Raw genomic sequence first — 15,953 nt, 5'->3', positions numbered from 1 at the left:
TCATGGGAAGCCATGACAATCACGAGGGCACTCTGCCTGGTATTAACAGTAGGGGGCACTCTGATACTACTGATGGAGGCACTCACACTGGCACTACTAGTTGGGGGCAGTCCGACTGGCACTATTAATGAGGCCCTCTGCCCTCACTGCCTGGTTTCTGGGCAGTATACGAAGGTAGATAAACGTGCCACCATCAGTGCAGTTTACAAGCGGCTCTGTAGTTCACGTGACGAGCGGCTTCGCCTTTCTATACAGTTTGACCCTTGACAGCCGCCGTCCGTAGCTGCGGCCCCTGCTTGTTTGTCCCTCTCCGCTCTCCGTACAATCCGGAAGCTGACAGCAGGACGGCGACACAAACTCGTGGAAGTGTGTCCACCCGAAACACCCGGAGATGAAGCCCAAGAAAAGACCGGGTGAGCCGCCCCACTACATTGTATGATACGCCATGTAGTTATTACACCCCGCCGTGGGGGTCTGCGGTGCATGCTGGGAGTTGTAGTTTATGTGTGCTGCACTTCTTCACCAATTTCAAGATCTCTGCTTGCTGTCTGTACACGCGAATGTTCGCCTCCAGAGGGCTGAGGATGTGCCCGGCCTGAGGGGCGTCTACACGGACGATGCGTTAGTGCCCGTTATGTGACACGCAGGACATTCGCACGGAAATAGAAGCCGTTATGGTAAATAGTTCAGTTTACTCGTGCGCCAATGTTTCTCACACGCGTTTTGCGACAGCAGAGCGGTGCAGCACATCGAATTTGCAAAAACCCATTGCAGCTCTGCCCGTGTGATGTCTTGGACCGATATGCCGTCGCCCAGCTTGGCGCAACTTTTTTTGTGCGTGGCGGAATAGACCGTTTTCCGCCAGCAGCGCACGCTCATTTGCACGCGGGACGCAAACACTCCTTGATTGAAACTGCGACTTTCTCTAGTCGGTTCCAGAGGTGTTCCGCAGCGTATCGCGCATCTCCCTGCGCTTCACCATTGACTTCTATGGGGACCTTCATGCGCACGCAGAATACGAAAATGTGACCGATCCCCGTGAAATCAATGGGCTCTATTCTCTGTGTATCGCCCGCGTGTGAAGCCGGCCTAATACGTCTAGCAGCTGAGGGTTTGTCACAGTTGTATCCGGTAGAGTCCAGACCGATACGTGTCATCTGCACTGATACATTGTAACAAACTGTCAGGATGGGAGAGAAAGGCTGCCTGTCCACGTGGGTGGTGGTATCCCGCAGCGGGGAGCAGGAGCCAGCTGACAGGATGACTGGGGGGACGCGCCAATTCTCATGCTGCGAATCGCTATGACTCTCCGCTCGTGGACAGGGGGGCTGCGCTTTCCTTAGCAAAGTCTATGGAAAGCGTGCATTGCGTTCCCCGCGGCCGGATTATTGCTGCGCCCGCGGACAGGAGGCCTGATCTGTGCTGCTGATGGAGAGGATTGTCTGCGCCAGATACATTGTAACAAACCCTCCGCTGTGAGGAGTATTAGCTGTGCATACATGTTCAGTCTCTGACAGCAAGGAGAGGCGGTGAAGTGCAAAGTATATTACCCCTTTAGGACCAACGGCATTAAGTATATACGGTGCTCCGGCCTGGGCTTTAATCCTGGCAGATAGCAGAAATCCGGCGCGGGATTAAAGCCTCTGCTCCTGGGATGCAGCATGTGGGGTCCTCAGCTGTCAGACACAGCCGAAGATCCAGCTACCAGCAATAGCTGCAATCAGCTAATCAGCGCTGTTAACCCTTTCAATTCTGACAACGGCATTTAACTCCCCCGAACGAGGGTCCCGTACGCCCCCCCCCCGCAATGAGATCGCAGGGAGCCGTGCAGGTGTCATGGCAGCCGGAGGCCTTCTGAAACGCCCCAGGGCTGTCTTGGCAGACTGCCTATCAAGCCGTCCCCTTGGGGGGGGCTTTAAAAAAAAAAAAAAAAAAAAAAAAAAAGTATACTCTCCTATTCCTCCCCAGGCAGACTGCTTACTGCATCTTGTGCTCGCTGATCTTCTCTTATCCCCCCTGGTCATGCAGGTCAGCGAAGGTCACGTCCCTGTGATGTAGCATTCGCTGGCCAGGAAGGAATGCTGATCTATTGCAGAGACAGCAGGCATGAACAGTCTCTGCAATAGCTCAGCACTCCCTGCCAGACTGTTAACTAATGATGTAAGGTGCATGGCAGGAAGAAGACTAACTGCTGTAAGGAGACAACCCCCTCTTTCCCAGACAGCAGGAGAAAGGAGAAGATGAGGTAAGTAGACTGATGGGGGAGGAATAGGGGAGTATATAATTTTTTTTTTCCAATGACAGATCCCCCTTTAAGGGGTTAAACGTTGCAGAATTTAGCATTTTTAGTTTAACCCCCTTTCCTAATATTCTGGCAGATGGCTTGTTAGGTTCTGGATTATCAGGTATTTTGGATTATCAGATATTGGAGGTTTTTCCCTGCACTTTAGGGCCGGATCCTCCAGAAGGTGACGTCCTGCCCCCATGTGGATAGTCATCGTCGTTGCACTACATGTCTCATATTCTGTATCCTTCTTCCCGCAGGTAATATCAGCCAGGCGGAGCTGATGATGATGACCATCGCCGACGTCATCAAGCAGCTGGTAGAGGCTCATGAACAAGGGAAGGATGTGAACCTGAACAAGTAAGAAGGGGCCGGCTATAGGAGGAGGGGGAGGTCAGCGGGGGCTACGTGTCTGTAGGGGGGAGGGCAGAGGGGGCTACGTGTCTGTAGGGGGGAGGGCAGAGGGGGCTACGTGTCTGTAGGGGGGAGGGCAGAGGGGGCTACGTGTCTGTAGGGGGGAGGGCAGAGGGGGCTACGTGTCTGTAGGGGGGAGGGCAGAGGGGGCTACGTGTCTGTAGGGGGGAGGGCAGAGGGGGCTACGTGTCTGTAGGGGGGAGGGCAGAGGGGGCTACGTGTCTGTAGGGGGGAGGGCAGAGGGGGCTACGTGTCTGTAGGGGGGAGGGCAGAGGGGGCTACGTGTCTGTAGGGGGGAGGGCAGAGGGGGCTACGTGTCTGTAGGGGGGAGGGCAGAGGGGGCTACGTGTCTGTAGGGGGGAGGGCAGAGGGGGCTACGTGTCTGTAGGGGGGAGGGCAGAGGGGGCTACGTGTCTGTAGGGGGGAGGGCAGAGGGGGCTACGTGTCTGTAGGGGGGAGGGCAGAGGGGGCTACGTGTCTGTAGGGGGGAGGGCAGAGGGGGCTACGTGTCTGTAGGGGGGAGGGCAGAGGGGGCTACGTGTCTGTAGGGGGGAGGGCAGAGGGGGCTACGTGTCTGTAGGGGGGAGGGCAGAGGGGGCTACGTGTCTGTAGGGGGGAGGGCAGAGGGGGCTACGTGTCTGTAGGGGGGAGGGCAGAGGGGGCTACGTGTCTGTAGGGGGGAGGGCAGAGGGGGCTACGTGTCTGTAGGGGGGAGGGCAGAGGGGGCTACGTGTCTGTAGGGGGGAGGGCAGAGGGGGCTACGTGTCTGTAGGGGGGAGGGCAGAGGGGGCTACGTGTCTGTAGGGGGGAGGGCAGAGGGGGCTACGTGTCTGTAGGGGGGAGGGCAGAGGGGGCTACGTGTCTGTAGGGGGGAGGGCAGAGGGGGCTACGTGTCTGTAGGGGGGAGGGCAGAGGGGGCTACGTGTCTGTAGGGGGGAGGGCAGAGGGGGCTACGTGTCTGTAGGGGGGAGGGCAGAGGGGGCTACGTGTCTGTAGGGGGGAGGGCAGAGGGGGCTACGTGTCTGTAGGGGGGAGGGCAGAGGGGGCTACGTGTCTGTAGGGGGGAGGGCAGAGGGGGCTACGTGTCTGTAGGGGGGAGGGCAGAGGGGGCTACGTGTCTGTAGGGGGGAGGGCAGAGGGGGCTACGTGTCTGTAGGGGGGAGGGCAGAGGGGGCTACGTGTCTGTAGGGGGGAGGGCAGAGGGGGCTACGTGTCTGTAGGGGGGAGGGCAGAGGGGGCTACGTGTCTGTAGGGGGGAGGGCAGAGGGGGCTACGTGTCTGTAGGGGGGAGGGCAGAGGGGGCTACGTGTCTGTAGGGGGGAGGGCAGAGGGGGCTACGTGTCTGTAGGGGGGAGGGCAGAGGGGGCTACGTGTCTGTAGGGGGGAGGGCAGAGGGGGCTACGTGTCTGTAGGGGGGAGGGCAGAGGGGGCTACGTGTCTGTAGGGGGGAGGGCAGAGGGGGCTACGTGTCTGTAGGGGGGAGGGCAGAGGGGGCTACGTGTCTGTAGGGGGGAGGGCAGAGGGGGCTACGTGTCTGTAGGGGGGAGGGCAGAGGGGGCTACGTGTCTGTAGGGGGGAGGGCAGAGGGGGCTACGTGTCTGTAGGGGGGAGGGCAGAGGGGGCTACGTGTCTGTAGGGGGGAGGGCAGAGGGGGCTACGTGTCTGTAGGGGGGAGGGCAGAGGGGGCTACGTGTCTGTAGGGGGGAGGGCAGAGGGGGCTACGTGTCTGTAGGGGGGAGGGCAGAGGGGGCTACGTGTCTGTAGGGGGGAGGGCAGAGGGGGCTACGTGTCTGTAGGGGGGAGGGCAGAGGGGGCTACGTGTCTGTAGGGGGGAGGGCAGAGGGGGCTACGTGTCTGTAGGGGGGAGGGCAGAGGGGGCTACGTGTCTGTAGGGGGGAGGGCAGAGGGGGCTACGTGTCTGTAGGGGGGAGGGCAGAGGGGGCTACGTGTCTGTAGGGGGGAGGGCAGAGGGGGCTACGTGTCTGTAGGGGGGAGGGCAGAGGGGGCTACGTGTCTGTAGGGGGGAGGGCAGAGGGGGCTACGTGTCTGTAGGGGGGAGGGCAGAGGGGGCTACGTGTCTGTAGGGGGGAGGGCAGAGGGGGCTACGTGTCTGTAGGGGGGAGGGCAGAGGGGGCTACGTGTCTGTAGGGGGGAGGGCAGAGGGGGCTACGTGTCTGTAGGGGGGAGGGCAGAGGGGGCTACGTGTCTGTAGGGGGGAGGGCAGAGGGGGCTACGTGTCTGTAGGGGGGAGGGCAGAGGGGGCTACGTGTCTGTAGGGGGGAGGGCAGAGGGGGCTACGTGTCTGTAGGGGGGAGGGCAGAGGGGGCTACGTGTCTGTAGGGGGGAGGGCAGAGGGGGCTACGTGTCTGTAGGGGGGAGGGCAGAGGGGGCTACGTGTCTGTAGGGGGGAGGGCAGAGGGGGCTACGTGTCTGTAGGGGGGAGGGCAGAGGGGGCTACGTGTCTGTAGGGGGGAGGGCAGAGGGGGCTACGTGTCTGTAGGGGGGAGGGCAGAGGGGGCTACGTGTCTGTAGGGGGGAGGGCAGAGGGGGCTACGTGTCTGTAGGGGGGAGGGCAGAGGGGGCTACGTGTCTGTAGGGGGGAGGGCAGAGGGGGCTACGTGTCTGTAGGGGGGAGGGCAGAGGGGGCTACGTGTCTGTAGGGGGGAGGGCAGAGGGGGCTACGTGTCTGTAGGGGGGAGGGCAGAGGGGGCTACGTGTCTGTAGGGGGGAGGGCAGAGGGGGCTACGTGTCTGTAGGGGGGAGGGCAGAGGGGGCTACGTGTCTGTAGGGGGGAGGGCAGAGGGGGCTACGTGTCTGTAGGGGGGAGGGCAGAGGGGGCTACGTGTCTGTAGGGGGGAGGGCAGAGGGGGCTACGTGTCTGTAGGGGGGAGGGCAGAGGGGGCTACGTGTCTGTAGGGGGGAGGGCAGAGGGGGCTACGTGTCTGTAGGGGGGAGGGCAGAGGGGGCTACGTGTCTGTAGGGGGGAGGGCAGAGGGGGCTACGTGTCTGTAGGGGGGAGGGCAGAGGGGGCTACGTGTCTGTAGGGGGGAGGGCAGAGGGGGCTACGTGTCTGTAGGGGGGAGGGCAGAGGGGGCTACGTGTCTGTAGGGGGGAGGGCAGAGGGGGCTACGTGTCTGTAGGGGGGAGGGCAGAGGGGGCTACGTGTCTGTAGGGGGGAGGGCAGAGGGGGCTACGTGTCTGTAGGGGGGAGGGCAGAGGGGGCTACGTGTCTGTAGGGGGGAGGGCAGAGGGGGCTACGTGTCTGTAGGGGGGAGGGCAGAGGGGGCTACGTGTCTGTAGGGGGGAGGGCAGAGGGGGCTACGTGTCTGTAGGGGGGAGGGCAGAGGGGGCTACGTGTCTGTAGGGGGGAGGGCAGAGGGGGCTACGTGTCTGTAGGGGGGAGGGCAGAGGGGGCTACGTGTCTGTAGGGGGGAGGGCAGAGGGGGCTACGTGTCTGTAGCGGGGAGGGCAGAGGGGGCTACGTGTCTGTAGCGGGGAGGGCAGAGGGGGCTACGTGTCTGTAGCGGGGAGGGCAGAGGGGGCTACGTGTCTGTAGGGGGGAGGGCAGAGGGGGCTACGTGTCTGTAGGGGGGAGGGCAGAGGGGGCTACGTGTCTGTAGGGGGGAGGGCAGAGGGGGCTACGTGTCTGTAGGGGGGAGGGCAGAGGGGGCTACGTGTCTGTAGGGGGGAGGGCAGAGGGGGCTACGTGTCTGTAGCGGGGAGGGCAGAGGGGGCTACGTGTCTGTAGCGGGGAGGGCAGAGGGGGCTACGTGTCTGCAGGGGGGGAGGGCAGCGGGGGCTACGTGTCTGCAGGGGGGGAGGGCGATGTGAAATCTGTATCTGGTAACAGACACACCAAGATCGGTTGTAGGACAGGGAGAAGTAGGCCTCATGCTGCCCCTAGAAGTCTATGTGGAGGAGGGAGTGAGACTCATGCAGGTGAGCTGCTAGAGATAAGTGAGAATTGGTGATGATTGCAGGGTGTTGCATGTAGTGGGCAGATATGATGTTATTCCTCACACCCCGCAGCTCATTCTCATCAGGAATGAGTAAAATCACACGTGACCCGCTCAAGGTGTCCATTTGACCCCTCATCGTTGTCCTTGTAAGTGCTAGGAAAGCCCCCCCAGAACAGACGTGGGGACATACGGCCAGGGGTCACCTGGTAGTGTCACACATGTATACATATCTGCGCTATACGCCCGTATCGCTATATGTCCCTAACGGGTCCTTCTGTCCGTCCACGGCGTTCTGGACGCATGAACGGACCATTCGGAGAGCAGAGGCTGCTCAACCCCATAACGAATCCCCTTTAGTGTCTTTATGGCAGCTGTTTGGCGCACTTCTTTGAGGCCGCCTGCACACAAACTGATTTGCATTGTGGAATCCGCGGTCGGTGTCCGCACCGCAGTTACGTAGCGAATAGTTTATAGCATGCTATGGGAAAGCTTCTTCTTGCGCACTCGTGGAAACGAATAGCGATGTGCGCAAGCGGAGGGAAAATCGACCCGGGGGCCCTTCTGCAATTGATATTATGGAAAGGTCGCGGATTCTGGGGAAAAAACCCTGTACTGTGCCTGTCTGACAGCAAGCCGTCTGTGCCATCCACAGTACAGGAAACGTACCAGAGCTGCAACAGAATCGCATTCGGGTGGATGCCATCTTGGTTTCTAAACTCTGGCGCATCTCCACACCGCTCCGCTCACAGGTGATGGCACAGTGGACAGCTTGCGGATTCCGTGTGTTTGCTAGGCAATGGCGCGGGAAAAGCAGGAATTAAAAAAAAAAAAAATCTGTATTGCGCATGTCTGATGGCGAGCCGTGCGGACCGTCCGCAGTACAGAAGAAGAGACAAAATGACAGGTACGTGCGGACGCCAGCCGGGCACAGGGTCCGATTTCACCGTGGGCTCCTGTATGCGGAGTCCAACCCGTTGGTGTATGCGTTGCAATCCATGAAATATGCGCCGTTTTTATGGACTGAAGCTGCGTATTTACTGCACATTTGGACCTTCTTGCCTTTTTTTTCTAGCGGGCATATGTATTGTGTTTATCACATGTGCAGATACAACGCACGAAGGTCCTGTAGACTGACCTGACTTGGTGACCGTTTACACGAGCTGATAAATCGTTCAGAGTCTTGTGGGAATCTGAGAACCAGCGATCAGTGTAAACGCCCCGACTGAATGGCTAATCGAGACTTCATTCATCATTCAGTTTCTGCATATAGAAAACCAAACGATGAATCGGCCGTGTAAACAGGCGGTAGCCCTGCTGAACGATGCCCTGAATGGAGGCGGGGGGACCCATCCCCGGTTCACTGACTGGCGGTCGGCCCGTGTAAACAGGCGGTATCCCTTCTGAACGATGCCCTGAATAGAGGTGGGCAGACCCATCCCCGGTTCGCTGACTGGCGGTCGGCCCGTGTAAACAGGCAGTATCCCTTCTGAACGATGCCCTGAATTGAGGCGGGCGGACCAATCCCCAGTCCGCTTACTGGCAGTCGTCCCATGTAAACAGGACGTATCCCTGCTGAACGATGCCCTGAATGGAGGCGGGCAGGCGTACCCATCCGCAGTCCGCTTACTGGCGGTCGTCCCATGTAAACAGGCGGGATCCCTTCTGAACGATGCCCTGAATGGAGGCGGGCAGGCGTACCCATCCCCGGTCCGCTTACTGGCGGTCGTCCCATGTAAACAGGCGGTATCCCTGCTGAACGATGCCCTGAATAGAGGTGGGCGGACCCATCCCCGGTCCACTTACTGGCGGTCGTCCCATGTAAACAGGCGGTATCCCTTCTGAACGATGCCCTGAATGGAGGCGGGCAGGCGTACCCATCCGCAGTCCGCTTACTGGCGGTCGTCCCATGTAAACAGGCGGGATCCCTTCTGAACGATGCCCTGAATGGAGGCGGGCAGGCGTACCCATCCCCGGTCCGCTTACTGGCGGTCGTCCCATGTAAACAGGCGGTATCCCTGCTGAACGATGCCCTGAATAGAGGTGGGCGGACCCATCCCCGGTCCGCTTACTGGCGGTCGTCCCATGTAAACAGGCGGTATCCCTTCTGAACGATGCCCTGAATGGAGGCGAGCAGGCGTAGCCATCCACGGCCCGCTTACTGGCGGTCGCCCCATGTAAACAGGCGGTATCCCTGCTGAACGATGCCCTGAATGGAGGCGGGCAGGCATACCCATCCTCGGTTCGCTGACTGGCAGTCGTCCCATGTAAACAGGCCGTATCCCTGCTGAACGATGCCCTGAATGGAGGCGGACAGGTGTACCCATCCCCGGTTCGCTGACTGGCGGTCGGCCCGTGTAAACAGGCGGTATCCCTTCTGAACGATGCCCTGAATAGAGGTGGGCGGACCCATCCCCGGTTCGCTGACTGGCGGTCGGCCTGTATAAACGGGCAGTATCCCTTCTGAACGATGCCCTGAATTGAGGCGGGGGCGGACCAATCCCCAGTGCGCTTACTGGCAGTCGTCCCATGTAAACAGGACGTATCCCTGCTGAACGATGCCCTGAATGGAGGCGGGCAGGCGTACCCATCCGCAGTCCGCTTACTGGCAGTCGTCCCATGTAAACAGGCGGGATCCCTTCTGAACGATGCCCTGAATGGAGGCAGGCAGGCGTACCCATCCCCGGTCCGCTTACTGGCGGTCGTCCCATGTAAACAGGCGGTATCCCTTCTGAATGATGCCCTGAATGGAGGCGGGCAGGCGTAACCATCCCCGGTCTGCTTACTAGCGGATCTTCCCATGTAAACAGGCGGTATCCCTGCTGAACGATGCCCTGAATAGAGGTGGGCGGACCCATCCCCGGTCCGCTTACTGGCGGTCGTCCCATGTAAACAGGCGGTATCCCTTCTGAACGATGCCCTGAATGGAGGCGAGCAGGCGTAGCCATCCACGGCCCGCTTACTGGCGGTCGTCCCATGTAAACAGGCGGTATCCCTTCTGAATGATGCCCTGAATGGAGGCGGGCAGGCGTACCCATCCCCAGTCCGCTTACTGGCGGTCGTCCCATGTAAACAGGCGGTATCCCTGCTGAACGATGCCCTGAATGGAGGCGGGCACGTGTACCCATCTCCGGTCCACTTACTGGCGGTCGTCCCATGTAAACAGGCGGTATCCCTGCTGAACGATGCCCTAAATGGAGGCGGGCAGGCATACCCATCCCTGGTCCGCTTACTGGCGGTCGTCCCATGTAAACAGGCGGTATTCCTTCTGAACGATGCCCTGAATGGAGGCGGACAGGTGTACCCATCCCCGGTCCGCTTACTGGCGGTCGTCCCATGTAAACAGGCGGTATCCCTGTTGAACTATGCCCTGAATGGAGGCGGGCGTACCCATCCCCGGTCCGCTTACTGGCGGTCGTCCCATGTAAACAGGCGGTATCCCTGCTGAACGATGCCCTGAATGGAGGCGGACGTACCCATCCCCGGTTCGCTGACTGGCAGTCGTCCCATGTAAACAGGCCGTATCCCTGCTAAACGATGCCCTGAATGGAGGCGGGTAGGCGTAGCCATCCCTGGTTCGCTGACTGGCAGTCGCCCCATGTAAACAGGCCGTATCCCTGCTGAACGATGCCCTGAATGGAGGCGAGCAGGCGTACCCATCCATGGTCCACTTACTGGCGGTCGTCCCATGTAAACAGGCGGTATCCCTTCTGAACGATGCCCTGAATGGAGGCGGGTAGGCGTAGCCATCCCTGGTTCGCTGACTGGCAGTCGCCCCATGTAAACAGGCCGTATCCCTGCTGAACGATGCCCTGAATGGAGGCGAGCAGGCGTACCCATCCATGGTCCACTTACTGGCGGTCGTCCCATGTAAACAGGCGGTATCCCTTCTGAACGATGACCTGAATGGAGGCGGGCAGGCGTAGCCATCCCTGGTTCGCTGACTGGCAGTCGTCCCATGTAAACAGGCGGTTTCCCTTCTGAACGATGCCCTGAATGGAGGCGGACAGGTGTACCCATCCCCGGTCCGCTTACTGGTGGTCGTCCCATGTAAACAGGCCGTATCCCTGCTGAACGATGCCCTGAATGGAGGCGGGCAGGCATACCCATCTCCGGTCCCCTTACTGGTGGTCGTCCCATGTAAACAGGCGGAATCCCTTCTGAACAATGCCCTGAATGGAGGCGGGCAGGCGTACCCATCCCCGGTTCGCTGACTGGCAGTCGTCCCATGTAAACAGGCGGTTTCCCTTCTGAGCGATGCCCTGAATGGAGGCGGGCAGGCGTACCCATCCCCGGTTCGCTGACTGGCAGTCGTCCCATGTAAACAGGCGGTTTCCCTTCTGAGCGATGCCCTGAATGGAGGCGGGCAGGCGTACCCATCCCCGGTTCGCTGACTGGCGGTTGTCTCATGTAAACAGGCCTTTACTCAGCTCTGTCAGCAGACACATATATAATAAAGTTATGGCTGTTGAAATAAGACTGTTCCCATAGCAACCAATCCTACTGCAGGTCAACTTTCAGTTTTCCACAGCAGGTTAGGAAATGAAAGCCGCACTGTGATTGGTTGTTATACATTATACCGCTGAGGTAACATGAAAGCTGTGCTGTGATTGGTTGTTATATATTATACTGAGGTAACATGAAACCTGTGCTGTGATTGGTTGTTATATATTATACCGCTGAGGTAACATGAAAGCTACGCGGTGATTGGTTGTTATATATTATACCGCCGAGGTAACATGAAAGCTGCTCTGTGATTGGTTGTTATATATTATACCACTGAGGTAACATGAAAGCTGCCCTGTGATTGGTTGTTATATATTATACCGCTGAGGTAACATGAAAGCTGCCCTGTGATTGGTTGTTGTATATTATACCGCTGAGGTAACATGAAAGCTGCGCTGTGATTGGTTGTTATATATTATACCGCTGAGGTAACATGAAAGCTGCGCTGTGATTGGTGGTTATATATTATACTGAGGTAACATGAAAGCTGCGCTGTGATTGGTTGTTATATATTGTACTGCTGAGGTAACATGAAAGCTGTGCTATGATTGGTTGGTATATATTATACCGCTGAGGTAACATGAAAGCTGCGCTGTGATTGGTTGTTATATATTATACTGAGGTAACATGAAAGCTTCTCTGTGATTGGTTGTTATATATTATACCGCTGAGGTAACATGAAAGCTGTGCTATGATTGGTTGTTATATATTATACCGCTGAGGTAACATGAAAGCTGCGCTGTGATTGGTTGTTATATATTATACCGCTGAGGTAACATGAAAGCTGCGCTGTGATTGGTTGTTATATATTATACCGCTGAGGTAACATGAAAGCTGCGCTGTGATTGGTTGTTATATATTATACCGCTGAGGTAACATGAAAGCTGCGCTGTGATTGGTTGTTATATATTATACTGCTGAGGTAACATGAAAGCTGCGCTGTGATTGGTTGTTATATATTATACTGCTGAGGTAACATGAAAGCTGCGCTGTGATTGGTTGTTATTATACTGCTGAGGTAACATGAAAGGTGTGCTGTGATTGGTTGTTATTATACTGCTGAGGTAACATGAAAGGTGCGCTGTGATTGGTTGTTATTATACTGCTGAGGTAACATGAAAGCTGCGCTGTGATTGGTTGTTATATATTATACTGCTGAGGTAACATGAAAGGTGCACTGTGATTGGTTGTTATATATTATACCGCTGAGGTAACATGAAAGCTGCGCTGTGATTGGTTGTTATATATTATACTGCTGAGGTAACATGAAAGCTGCGCTGTGATTGGTTGTTATATATTATACTGCTGAGGTAACATGAAAGCTGCGCTGTGATTGGTTGTTATATATTATACTGCTGAGGTAACATGAAAGGTGCGCTGTGATTGGTTGTTATATATTATACTGCTGAGGTAACATGAAAGCTGCGCTGTGATTGGTTGTTATATATTATACTGCTGAGGTAACATGAAAGGTGCACTGTGATTGGTTGTTATATATTATACTGAGGTAACATGAAAGCTGTGCTGTGATTGGTTGTTATATATTATACCGCTTAGGTAACACAAAAGCTGCGCTGTGATTGGTGGTTATATATTATACTGAGGTAACATGAAAGCTGCGCTGTGATTGGTTGTTATATATTATAGTCCTGGATGTAAGTCCTGGATGTAAATATATGATGGAAGAGATCTCTGTACTGTCTCCTAATATATTATACACAGTTATCAGAGCACCCCCTAGTTACAGTCCTGGGTATAATAGATGATGGAAGAGATCTCTGTATTGTCCACTGATATATTATACATAATTATTAGTGCGCCCCCTTGTTACAGTCCTGGGTATAAATAGATGATGGGAGGGATCTCTGTATTGTCCCTGATATATTATACATAGTTATTAGAGCGCCCCCTAGTTACAGTCCTGGGTATAAATAGATGATGGGAGGGATCTCTGTATTATCCCTGATATATCTGTACATGGTTATTAGAGTGCCCCCTTGTTACAGTCCTGGGTATAAATAGATGATGGGAGAGATCTCTGTATTGTCCCCTGATATATCTGTACATGGTTATTAGAGCGCCCCCTTGTTACAGTCCTGGTATAATAGATGATGAGAGTGATCTCTGTATTGTCCCCTGATATATTATACATAGTTATTAGAGTGCCCCCTTGTTACAGTCCTGGGTATAAATAGATGATGAGAGAGATCTCTGTATTGTCCCCTGATATATTATACATAGTTATTGGAGCGCCCCCTTGTTACAGTCCTGGCTATAATAGATGATGGGAGAGATCTCTGTATTGTCCTCTGATATATTTATACATAGTTATTAGAGCGCCCCCTTGTTACAGTCCTGGGTATAAATAGATGATGGGAGAGATCTCTGTACTGACCCCTGATATATCTATACATAGTTATTAGAGTGCCCCCTTGTTACAGTCCAGGGTATAATAGATGATGGGAGAGATCTCTGCATTGTTCCCTGATATATTATACATAGTTATTGGAGCGCCCCCTTGTTACAGTCCTGGGTATAAATAGATGATAGGAGAGATCTCTGTATTGTCCCCTGATATATCTATACATAGTTATTAGGTCGCCCCTCAGTCATCTTTTTCCTAAACTACATAATCCCTTTTTTGATGACCTCTCTGGGTATTGTAGTCCGCCCATGCCATTTATTACTTTAGTTGCCGCCTTTGTACCCGCTCAAGCTCTGATATGTTCCTTATAAGTACAGGTGCCAAAAACTGTCCCCAATATTCCATGTGTGGTCTGACCAGTGACTTGTAAAGAGGAAGAACAATGTTCTCCCCATGCGCCCCTAGACCTCTTCTGATGCCCCCCATGATCCTATATGCCTTGGCAGCAGCTGCCTGACACTGGCTGCTCCAGTTAAGCTTACAATTAACTAAAACCCCCAAGTCCTTCTCCATGTTAGTGTCCCCCAGTGGTTTCCCATTTAGTGTAATGGTGACATTTATTACCTCTGCCCATGTGCAGAACCGCGTATTTATCAGTGTTAAACCTAAGTCAACATAATTCAGCACTTTTCTGCCCCAACTTATCCAGATCCATTTTCAAACCGTATGCTGATGTGTATATAGCTGTATACAGTAACTACATGTAACCAAGGTACAGATCTATGTTTTCCTTGAGGTCTTCCAGGATAGCATCTCTTAGAAACCCCTCCAACATTTTACCCACAATGGAAGTAAGACTTGCCGGCCTATACTCACCTGTCCGGATCTGCCACGAGTGTTTCACATAACGCCCCCGGCGCTTGGCTGTGATGCGGATTCCTGCGATACTTCCGCTGTGAGCACTGCAGAGGCATCGTGGGACGGATGGCTTCCATTAACTGCAATGGAAGCTATTCATGCGATTTTCGGAAAAAAATTGCACATGCTGCGATTCTCTCCTGCAAGCGGAAAATTGCAGTTGTTTTCCGCTCGTGGGCAGGGGAGAATCGTTTAAGATAGTATGTCTGTGGACGGTTATTGCTGCGGAATTCGCGGCGGGAGTCTGACCGCAAGATCCACAGCGATAATCCGTCTGTGGGCATTGGGCTTTAATCTTTTTACTATTTATATAGTTGTAGAGCGGTCTAGGGTTAGTCTTACTCTCTCTGGCTTCATCTTTGCTGCTTTTATCTGATTTTCACATTATTTTTTTTTTTCCTTATAGGTTTTTAGTGCTTTTTTGTTGCCTTCTTCTTCGTTCAGTAGTTTACACGCTTTTTTTTTTTTGCTGTTTATTGCCCCTTTACATCTTGACTAAGGCCACCTGCACACGAGCGGAAATCCTGCGGCGGGATTTCCGCCGCTCAAAGCCTGCATAGGAGTGCATTACAATACGCACTCCTATGCAGACGGCCGTGCGAAATCTCGCGCGGAAAACAAACCGCGGCATGTCCTATTTTTGTGCGGGGCTCGCAGAGCCTCGCACAGAAACGTCACTAACCCGGCCGCTGGCTCCGGTCTGCGCATGCGCTGGCTGCCCGGCAGCCGGCACATGAAAGAGCCGGGGCCGCCGGGCGCGGGTGAGTACGCGCTCGTCTCTGCAGGCGCTCGGGTCGGGTCTCGCAGCGAGAATTCTCGCCGCCGGATCCGACCCGCTCGTCTGCAGGCGGCCTAAGTCACATTGGTTTTCTCCTATCACTAAGTCTATTATTCCTGTAAGTTATGAACCGCTCACAGTAAATAATCAGGATGTTTTTAAATATTTCCCATCTATTGTTTGTACTTATATTTTTGAGGCCATCATCCCAGTCAGTAAGGTTCAGGCCATCACTAAGGTGAACTTGGCCTTCCTAAAGTTCAGTATTTTCGTAGCTCCCTGATAAAACTCTCTCTTGAAGGACAAGTTGGAATGTATTATATTATGGTCACTATTTCCCAGGTGCCACCGACCTGCGCCCCTGTTATTCTGTCAGGTCTGTTGGTTAAGTCCACAATGGCCGCTCCCCTAGTCGGGTCCTGTACAAAGTGTGTAAGGTAATTATCTTTAGTAATTGGCAGAAAGTTGTTCCCTTTATGAGATCTGCAGGTTTCGGCTTCCCAGTTTACATGCGAATAGTTAAAGTCCCCCATAATAATGACCTCATTGTGATTGGTTGCTTCATCGATTTGCCTCCGTAATAGACTTTCAGTGTCTTCTGTTATATTAGGCGTCTATAGAGGAGGATTTCATTGTTGTTTTTCACTCTATGTATATTTACCCATCTAGACTCCACGTGTTCATCTCCCTCCCGTATATCTTCCCGTAATGTGGGCTTTAAACAGGATTTTA

The 15,953-nt window shown here is 54.8% G+C and overlaps 1 protein-coding gene across 1 annotated transcript in view; it reads left to right on the top strand.

Moving 5' to 3' along the window:
- Nucleotides 1–285: 285 nt before the first annotated feature.
- Nucleotides 286–15,953, top strand: part of ELP3 (elongator acetyltransferase complex subunit 3) — a 108,241-nt gene continuing 92,573 nt past the window's right edge. Inside the window, exons 1-2 of the mRNA XM_066594867.1 lie at nucleotides 286–413; nucleotides 2,545–2,644. Of these exons, the coding sequence (XP_066450964.1) occupies nucleotides 392–413; nucleotides 2,545–2,644 (122 nt within the window). The 5' untranslated portion in view covers nucleotides 286–391. The remainder of the gene's footprint in view (nucleotides 414–2,544; nucleotides 2,645–15,953) is intronic.

The sequence above is a fragment of the Eleutherodactylus coqui genome, chromosome 1 (genome assembly GCF_035609145.1).
Source record: "Eleutherodactylus coqui strain aEleCoq1 chromosome 1, aEleCoq1.hap1, whole genome shotgun sequence".
NCBI lineage: Eukaryota > Metazoa > Chordata > Amphibia > Anura > Eleutherodactylidae > Eleutherodactylus > Eleutherodactylus coqui.
Note: the sequence above shows the minus strand (reverse complement) of the source record. Positions and strands in the feature narration are given on the sequence as shown.